The sequence below is a fragment of the Camponotus vicinus genome, unplaced genomic scaffold, assembly GCF_025532165.1.
Source record: "Camponotus vicinus isolate PSW18456_S1 unplaced genomic scaffold, iyCamVici1.0 SCAF_1, whole genome shotgun sequence".
Lineage (NCBI taxonomy): Eukaryota > Metazoa > Arthropoda > Insecta > Hymenoptera > Formicidae > Camponotus > Camponotus vicinus.
In genome coordinates, this window is record NW_028141945.1 from 33,553,698 (window position 1) to 33,564,160 (window position 10,463).

General features: G+C 33.8%; 1 protein-coding gene across 2 annotated transcripts; it reads left to right on the top strand.

Moving 5' to 3' along the window:
• Positions 1-91: 91 nt before the first annotated feature.
• Positions 92-6,946, top strand: LOC145962678 (aquaporin AQPAe.a). 2 transcript variants are annotated; one of them, XM_083083934.1, is made up of 6 exons: positions 92-203; positions 263-438; positions 878-1,021; positions 1,095-1,325; positions 1,589-1,669; positions 6,166-6,946. In XM_083083934.1, exons 1-6 carry the CDS (start codon positions 185-187, stop codon positions 6,187-6,189), a joined length of 675 nt encoding a protein of 224 aa, XP_082940060.1. In that variant the 5' UTR covers positions 92-184; the 3' UTR covers positions 6,190-6,946. The 2 variants fall into 2 exon arrangements, with proteins under 2 accessions (XP_082940060.1, XP_082940053.1); XM_083083927.1 differs by lacking the exon at positions 6,166-6,946 and adding an exon at positions 4,189-5,762.
• Positions 6,947-10,463: the final 3,517 nt, after the last annotated feature.

The following is a 10,463-nucleotide window of genomic DNA, read 5'->3' on the forward strand; positions in this document are numbered from 1 at the left end:
TGAAAATTCTTTGACATATAGTTACGTAAACAGTGACTCAAGGAAATACTTGACATATCGATAAGATGCTTTATTTTTTTCTCGATTTATAGTGATTAGTGCAGATTATTAAAGTAATGTGTCAATAGTAAATGACGATAGTAAATCTGTCGTCTGTCGTCTGTCGTCTTTACATTATTTCACTATGGAAGAGAATCGAAATAGTGAGTGTTTTTTTCTTCATTAGAATCTAGATAAACGTCAACATACGCGATTTTTACAGATGCTTTGTGGAAGATACAAGAGAACACAATAACGATGTTTGCGGCAGAAATTGTTGGTACGGGTATTCTCTTATTCATCGGTTGTATGGGTTGTATCGGTACCATGGGACCAGCACCACCTCCACCATTGCAAACGGCGCTGACTTTCGGTTTGACAGTGAATCTTATAATTATGGTATGTTGCCGCATAATTAATTCGTGTGAGTTAACAAGCGTTTGTGCTTTCAATAATATAGACAAATTATTAATAAATTCTATCTTGTATTTTTTATTTACTCAATATACTTTTTATACAATTTTCGTTATCATATAAATTGATACGAAGATGAGAAATACATTTTTGGATAATCTGTAAAAATTTGAATAAACGTTTGTCACGCTTTTTTAATCTTATATTATATATTTCGATCTTTTCTCTGATTTATTATATTTAATGTGATTTATTAATAATAATTATATATTTTTTTACGCTTTTCGGCACTTGGTTTTTAGCCTTTTATAATTTGTTTTGATTGATATCTTGTGATCTCTTCTTAATTTCATTTTATTTTTAATTTGAATAAAATTTACCTATATTATTTATATTATATTTTTTTAATCTTGGTATTTCTCAGATGCTAGGTCATGTAAGTGGAGCTCATCTTAATCCAGCTGTTACCATTGGTGCCGTTATCGTGGGTCTGAAATCGATTCCAACCGGCGCGATTTATATCCTGGGCCAGCTTATCGGCGCCACCCTGGGATATGGACTTTTAAAAGTGTTTTTATTTTTATTTTCGTTATCACTATAGCGTGCCAAACATTATTAAAGATGTTCTATATTGTCACCAGATAATAACGCCAGCGGAATTATTTAACGATGGAAATGCGAACTCTATTGGTTTTTGCGTCACGGTGGTTCATCCAGGAATTAGCAGTGTTCAAGCTATATTAATCGAAGTATTTTGTACGAGCTTTATACTTGGTGCGGCTTGTGCTACGTGGGATCCTCGATGCGCTCATACTACAGATTCGACCGCCCTCAGATTTGGTCTTTCAGTTGCTGCTATTTCCTTTGCTGCGGTAAAATTTTTTTTCTCAGCTATTTTTGTATTTTGTTTCCTTTAATTATTAATTAGTATTAATATTATTTTTAATATTTTATTCTTATTTAGAAGCGTGTCTTTTTTATGACGTAATTTATTAATCTTAAAAAATAAAACTACTATATGTGTATAATTTTTGAAAGGGAAATTACTTTACTGGTTGGCATAAACTTGCCAACCATTATAAAGAAATATGTGTGAAAAAAAATAATTAATTCCTTTCTATATATACTCTTTCAGAGTCCTTATACCGGATGCAGCATGAATCCAGCACGAACGTTCGGTCCTGCATTATGGAATAGTGCTTGGAAAGATCAATGGGTAAGTTAAAAATAAAAATTTGAATGTTTTAATGTAAACAAGAAAAATAATAGAAAATATGTAAAAAAATGTATGCACAGAAGAATTGCAATTAAGAGACGGTATCACGACAATTTCATGTCTCATGACTGATCTTCATATATTAACAACATTGTGGGTTTCAAGTCCAAAAGATATTTCTAGCTATTCATCAAGCGACGCGGTAGCGTCGCGACGCCAAGTACATAAAAAACTGATAAAAAATTGGATCCGAGCATTGAGAGTTACTGGCTGCGTTCAGCAGGAAAACTGCTTTGCAACTGTTGTAAAATTCGTGAATCTGATTGGTGTATGCTCTTAGATTCAATCAAAATTAAGAGCATACACCAATCAGGCTCACGAATTTTACAACAGTTGCAAAGCAGCTTTTTCTGCTGAACGCAGCCACTGTTCTCGACGCGGCGCTACCAAGTAGCATATCCGGAATTTTACGTTAAATGACGTCACACATAAACTTTCGATTGAAATATTTCAGAAACTAAAGCCGTAATTAAAAATCTAACGGCATTTTTCTTATATAATGTGAATACAAGCTTTCGATTGTGACCAGTTTGAATAAAATCGGTGCAATCAATTCCGAGAAATGATAATCGCATGTCAGAATTGTGACATTTTTCATTTTCCATCATAAGGTTCAGACTCATGAACGTATCTTCGCACGCACATTCAAAGCGATTTTGTCCCTCAAGCTGCGTTCATACTGCGCATATATGATTATTCGCTTTAGTGTGCAAAAATGCTTTAAGAAACAAAACCATTTATGTACATGTGTGTGCATACGTGTGATATGTGTATATGTGTGTGTATACGTGTGAGAGATTAATTTATCGCATAACAATTTTCAAAAACCTCTTGGGGGTAAAATCTAATCTATCTCGATAACGGTATCACAAATATATAAAAACTGTGCCGTTAGATAAGACTTCTAAGGAGACTGATTTATTGTATTATAACAATATTCAAAAACCACCCCTTGGGAGTGAACTCTAATATCTAGAAAATGAAACCTTGTAAAAATACGCGACTTACCCTTAGTAAAGATTTTTAAAAATGCGTATATATTTTTTGCAGAAATAATATAAATTTTTACAAAAAGGTGGTGATATCCCTCTAGAAACAATCTTATTATTATAACGGTAAAATAAAATACGTCAAGTATATAAAAGAATATCTTTAAAAAATCTAACATATATTTTCTGAAATAATATTTTTTACAAAAAGCAGTGAGATCCCCTAAAAAAAAACCTTATAAAGGTAAAAAAATACGCCAAGTACATAAAAAAAATAAAAAAATCTAAAAGAGTGATAAAAATAAATTATTTAAAAACCGATATGAGATCAATACTATTAGTCAAGTACAATAAATTATGTGATATTAATTCGTAATCGATACTAAATGAGTTAAGATTACTTTAATTCCTAAAGCATTTTTTATATGATGCATATAATTTAAAAAAGTTTTACACAAATTCTAAATCGCATAAATGACCTTCAGGACGACCTGCGAAGCTTTTCAATCAGACTTACAACAATTAAACTTTACTTACAGAGAAAATAAAAAAACTCATAAAAAAAGAGATTTCACTTTGCCTAATCTCTATGTGATGATTTCCAGGGATACAGAGGAGACAAGATATATAAGTTCGAAATTTAGCTATGCGCGTGCGCGGTTCGTAGTGTAATTTTAAATTTTACATTGGGTCCATCAAAAATCTAGCTTTTTCCTGTTTTAACCTATATGATTTAAATACGGGGAACGCCAAGTTTTCATATCTTACTTCGACCTGAAGGTCATTTATGCGATTTAGAATTTGTGTAAAACTTTTTTAAATTATATACATCATATAAAAAATGCTTTAGGAATTAAAGTAATCTTAACTCATTTAGTATCGATTACGAATTAATATCACATAATTTATTGTACTTGGCTAATAGTATTGATCTCATATCGGTTTTTAAATATTTAAATATTTTATTTTGATCACTCTTTTAGATTTTTTTTATTTTTTTTATGTACTTGGCGTATTTTTTTACCTTTATAAGGTTTTTTTTAGGGGTAGATTACATTTGTCATAACAATTTTTTTTATTTTGTTATACATACATATAATAAGTTTAAATTATATTTAAATTATATGCAGAATATACAGAAATCTAAAGCTTGCATTAATTCGTTTACACAAGAGATTTATAACATTGAATATCATGTAAGCAATAAATCACTCGTGCATAAGAGCACGAGATTGATAACAAATCAAACCACATATATCAGTTTATTTAGACATCATATATCACAGTTTTTTCTAATTCAATGGCAATCGCATTCCGCGATTAAACAATCTTATATAAGAGCAAAATCTATATTTGCATTTCAATAATAATTCTGATGGAAAATAATATATATACAAATAATATGTTTTTATTTTTTATTTTATTTCTGTTAAATTCTTATTAGATTATTTAATTTTTTACTTTTTTTAGATTTATTGGTTTGGTCCTACCTTGGGAGCCTTACTTGGAACGTTTGCTTATCAAACATTGTTTGCAGAAAGACAATCAAGTAGAAAAGGATCTGTTTGTTAAAGAATTGATGAAAATTGATGAAAAATCGTTAAAAATTTTATCGCAATCGGATAATTTATGCGATATAAGTAAAGTTTAGCTTTAGTAATTTTAATTTTATGTTCTGTATAAATTAAAATATAATTAATATTTTTAATTACTTCTTTGTATATTTATGATGTTATCTATTACATAATACACAATTACAATTACATGATACACAATTATATTTATTAATTGAATCATATTTTCTTTAAATTATCATCTACTGGTCAGATTTCTTAAGAGTAACTATAAGCTGTAGTAGATGGCGGATGTGTAACAACATATAACGATATATAATACATAACAAACATATAATAAACAATTCCCTTTTCATTTAAATATTAAATTTAGATGAAAATTGAAAATAGAACTATTAGATACTTTAATGAGTTTTCTTATAATAATTTTTAATAATGATTAAAGTATTATGATATGTATATAAATTTATTTACTTATTTAATTTTTATATAATTTATTAATATTATTTAATTTAAACTGACATTTAGTTATAAAATTAATAATGTGATGTGAATTATTTATAATAAAAAATAATGCATAAATGCTGCAATAATATACGTGTATTCCTCAATTGATAAGTCACAGATCGACTGTGAACAAAACAGATCTGCACTATACAAAAGTATGTAATGTTCTTTTACATATATATAACATATATGATATAATATAATATATATATATATATATATATATATATAGCATATAAGATATAGTATACAAAATACTTCAGGGCCACTGCATCATACTTGCTAATGGAAGATTCTTGAAATTATTTAGAAACAAGCTCGAGCGAAAATGTTGAGGAAAATCATTATTTTTTGCAAGTTTCCACAATTTTTGCTTCATATGTCTTTAATAACTAAATCTTAAATTAAAATTCTATCAAAATAAACGTTACCTGAAATTAACGAAAGAATGTATATAATTTTAGCAATCTTATAACTCTTTTTATATAAAATTTAGTTTACCAACAGCTTTTTTTCAAGAAAAATTATCTCTAAATAATCTCGAAAATTTGGATTAACAAATAGTATGATGACTTTCTAAGAAACTTTATATATAAAATATACATATATGTAATGTGTATTGTATACACATATATAATTTTTAATTTTGTTTAGTTCATATTTTTCTTTCAAATTTCTCTTTCCAATATTATATATGCTCTTTAATATTACATTCTTTATATTGAAAAAGTACGATTCAATTTTCTTAGCCATTCAAAAATAAACACTGTAGATGAGATATAATACGGTCGAAGTGCATCTCTTGGAAGTTTCCAGAACACTCAAAGAACCCACGCTGAGTCTTGTATTTTTATTCTGTATATTTTTATTTCTTTGCTTCTAGACCTTCTCTTCTTCTCAGATGTATGTATATATATTGTGTATGTGAATACGTGTATAAATACAGATATATTCTCAATTCTATTACGCATATTCAATTTTCTTTCATAAAATAAACATATTTTTAGACCTACTGTAATTCTTATAGATATATTATATATGCAATTGCAATAAAGGGCATATGTAATGTAAATTTCACATACAGTTGTTATAATAACGTCACAAACTAGTAATAAAAAATCTGGATTTTTCAAAAATATCTTTTCATATGTTAATTCCGTGCTGACAAATATAAATATTTATATATACGAAAAGATTAACATAATAACAAACTTTTATATAATTCATATATTGATCGGAGACAGAATTGATGAAATACATATGCTCACAACTGCTAAGTAGGAAACAACGCAATTTCCATGAGGTAACATTTTGCACAAAGATCTTCGCAATTCGCGCTAATATTTCTAATGCATAATCTCGTAAGATTTCAGGCCCTTCCGTCGTCTAATTCCACTGCGATTTATTCGACATGCATCGGATATGCACCGACCGGGCACACATCGCGTTGCAGCGGGTTCATCAACCTTCACCCAGCGACATACTCTCGGCGGCTAGGACCTGGTCATGGAAGCGATCGATAGCATAGGGCGTTTCATGGACGTTTCGAGAACGCGCACCGGACCGCATCCACACCTGCGTGCACCCTGGGCTCGAAACTACCCTGCTATAGCCCGCGGTAGTGCGTATTTTGCGAAACACATTGTTATGTCGCAAGTGTCACAGACGGATCGTTGCGAACCGGCTCGCCTGTCGACCGATCGAGTCCGCGCGACCGGAATTTGAGATTTGCGAGAACTATGGGTGCGTGTATTGTACCCCGCCCCGATTGCAACATCAACCCGACGTGACTGTCGAGTTCAAGGTCGCGTTTGAACCGGCGAGGCAACTAAAATTAGTCCAACGGGCAGGACAGGTTATTGTGTGCTCGGAGAAGCACGAAGCCGTCCCGCTTCGTTATTTATGTAGCGAGTCGATGAAGGGATAACCTACGCGATGCTCCTCGACAGCGAGGAAAACTTTGTGATCGAAGGGAGGATATTGCGACGTAGCACTTTTTCTCTCTCGCAGAGAGTAAAGTTCGCGCGCGCGCCCGATCAGGGTGGGGCAATTTTCGTTCCTATTGCGTAATAGTTGTTTGTCCTTGCACAGGAGATATTATCCTGCCTGCGCGATCAAGTATAAACAACTCTTCGAGTTTAATATAAACGGGAATTTAATATAAACGGGAGCAAGGGAAATACGTTCTAACTTTATGCGAAGTTTATATTTTATTTTGCCACGTTAAAATATATACCGTGTATTAAAAAAGAAATTTACGCTCTTGCATTATTATCACGTAAGATTGCTATATCTGAGTCGAAAGTATTATTATCAATTGCAAAGATCACATAAAATGCAGCATTTTATAACTGATGATAGTAATAATGATAGTAATAATTATTAATCTCTTTTTTTTATTTTATTATCTACTTTTATCGTAAAAGACAATTTTGAAGAGAAATAATAGATGAGATGGAGATATAATGGACTTGTGTTTTTTTTGTTGGTCGGAGATAGCGAATAATCGCACATTTTCTATACATTATATCTATATTCGCTTCATGCATCTATCGATTAGCTGCTGCAGCTGTACCTCGAATGCTCTGGAACATTCTCAACTGCGATGTCTACGCTTTATTATAACGATTTATTCATTTATTATACACATTTATTGATATTTAATATAATTTTTTCTATTATCTCTTTAAGAAAAGGATAATTATTATTAATATGAATTATTCTCTCGCATAAATATAATGTATTTAAAAAAACATACATATATAAATATTTGAAGATGTACAGAGCATGTTTTAGATGATTATTCGTTTGGCGATAATAATGATGTTCGTAAAGTCGTAGAATTATTCATGAGCCAAACAATCAGAATGTGAAACGGCATAAGGAATATACGTTTAATGTCCGGATCATGCGTTCTAAATTTATTTGCAAGCGACATGCTCTATAAACAATGAATTAAAAATATTTATAGCTACATAGCTTCAGTCTAATATACGATGTTTGCTAATATACGTCATTCATAAATACGTCGCTAATCAGCTGAGATTAAAGCAAATATGTTCTCGATTTTTTGACAGTGTAAATCGACTTGCGTCAAGCGATTCGCCGAGATTAGAGGAGGATATATACCTGAGGAGACTTATTAATCGCAAGTTATTTCGTTAGCGATGTTTGTACTGGTTGAAATCTGAAAAAGAGAGTCGTCGTTGAGAAAGTTCCCACAGATCATCGGGTCGTTCAATGCAACATGGCAACCGTCTATCCTCGCATTTCATTACGCCGTTCTGAATGACACCTGAATGTAACGAGGCACATTGTGCATATTTGTATGAAGTAGTTCCGTTCACCCTTCTTCGTCGAGCCTAATCCGCCGGCCGTTGTTAGCGACCTACAAAAAGGCGATCTCGCAGGGAGAGATAAGTATCTGGCGCGCGCGCCCCTTATATACTCCTGAATAAAATTGCATTAATTGCGTTCTGCTTAAAGAGATGCTGCCTTTATAGCTAGGATATATTCGTGTTAGTCGTCCTAACGAGCGATACGAAAAGGAAATCGATAGAGCGGTACATGATACGCCGAAAGAGGAACAAACGTAATATTATGCAACCCGGTTGTATCGTCGCTATTATGTTGTAGCTCGACGCTCGCAACATTGAGGACGTTCCGATCTTCAATGAGTATGAAGATTAATTTTTTTTCCGCGTGATTCTCTTCATCTTCGTGAGCGAAAATTATTTCGTTATTTCCACGTTTCAGCGATATTACGTAATCTTTGTGTCTTCAATTGTCGCCGGCGATTTCGCATTTGCATAAAAATTGCCTGTTCTCGTGCGCTATCGTTCGCTTCGTATCACGCGTGAGTCAACTTGGTTCTCTCGCTCGTTTGCAAAATACGTCGCGTGGCCGGCCAGGCCTCGACCGCGCCTTAAAATCTCGTAAAAATAGCTGTCATTCGTTTCAAGAGCTGATAAAAAAACCACGCCGGAACGACTGGAAGGTCGTTCAGACTGCCTGCGCAGTACGGAAATCCCACCGCGAACAATTCCGACGAGAAATTGCGTTTCAACGTTTCGACGTTGGAGCACGCATGCGATGTGACGCAATATTATATCACGATGGCCCCTTACCTTCATCTTTGGCATCGTCACATAAAATATCGACGAAAACAACTCGTCTAATCTGTTTACTAATGAAAACGACCTTGTTTCTAGCGATAAGACAGCATTTTCATTATCGTACGTTACACACGTAAAATACAAACTATATCACACGCCTAGAAACGTATCTCCTAATCAACGCAAATCGGTCATCCTAAGCGCGGACGTAACTACTTTGAAACATATAATGAATAAAAACAGATGTAGGGCGAGTCAAGGTTGTCCTTGAAGATCGCATCTACACGAAGGGAATCGCTGCGCAGTAAATTTCGCTACGCAATATAAGAGAGACTCCAAAGATAATCTTTTTCTTTTTTTACCCGATCCTCGCATACACAGATTCCTTCTTCGAGGTACAAAATAAACGAGATACACACAGGCATCGACTAGCGGGAAGGTTACGCTAAGATACACAGGCGGTGTTATATCATATACCGGTTGACCGTGCTAATGGCGGCGCGCGGGGGTGGCGGGGTACGGTACGTCGTTCGCTCGTTCGTTTGGGTTGGATGGTTGGCGTGGTGGGGCCCCGGTAGGAACGAACGTGCCAGAAACTCCGTCGCCTCTCTTTGGCCGGGCCGATCAATACTCGGTATTTGTTGATTTCTCAGCCATGAGGTGAAAAAAACACCTCGCCATGCATACCGATCGACAGATCTCGTCGCGGCGGTGACGATTATCGCGACCGCGAACAGCCTCGGGTCCGTCCTGGGCCCGAAACGAGCCATCGCAAGCAATTGCGCATTATGTATGGCGGTGACCGAGGAGGCTCTCGAAGCTTCCACGACGTTGCGACGCGACGCGGCGAGGCGCGCGCGCGCCTATATAAGGCAACCGGCCGGCCCGACTCGGCGCATTCGTAAACAAACCCTGGTTCAGTTCGGAGCAGCGAACACCCGAAGACCCCCTCACCCTTCACCATCAGTGTAACACACTTGGGCTTCTTATTTCATCGAGACCGCCGGCACGGGAAAATGTAGGCGAGCGGGCACCAGGTGCGGAGCGCGACAGTTTACCGTAGGTATCCCTTGATTGGGTTTTCTATTTTTATTCTATTTACGCATAATGCTTATTTTGACCTATTAATCTAGCCGAAGTAGATAGACGCTTTTATTGTAACCCAGTGACAGAGATGGTTGACGTCATGCTTAGCCTTGGCCATCTCGCGATGGCAATTTAAATGAGAATTATTAAAGATGATTTATTTGTATTTTATAATTGTTTGAGCATTGAAAAAGTAGTAGAAAAATACATGAAAGAAGATGAGCGTTTATAACATTCAATATGTTGATATTTTCACTTTTTAATTAATAATCTTTTAATACTATTTATATATTTAATATAATTATATATTTAATATAATTGTTATATTATTAAATATGTTTTCAATAATATCAATTAAGTTTAACTGTCTACTTCTTAGAAATCTATGCAATTTATATTCTTAAATTATACATGATTGGGAAGAAATAAACAAGAGAATTAATTATATTCAAGAACAAATCAA

Excerpts from the sequence above, each read along its gene's own strand:
- LOC145962678 (XM_083083927.1), top strand. Across the intron at positions 1,022-1,094 it reads TGGGATATGGACTTTTAAAA|ATAATAACGCCAGCGGAATT; the intron begins GTGTTTTTATTT and ends TATTGTCACCAG. Across the intron at positions 1,670-4,188 it reads GTGCTTGGAAAGATCAATGG|ATTTATTGGTTTGGTCCTAC; the intron begins GTAAGTTAAAAA and ends TACTTTTTTTAG.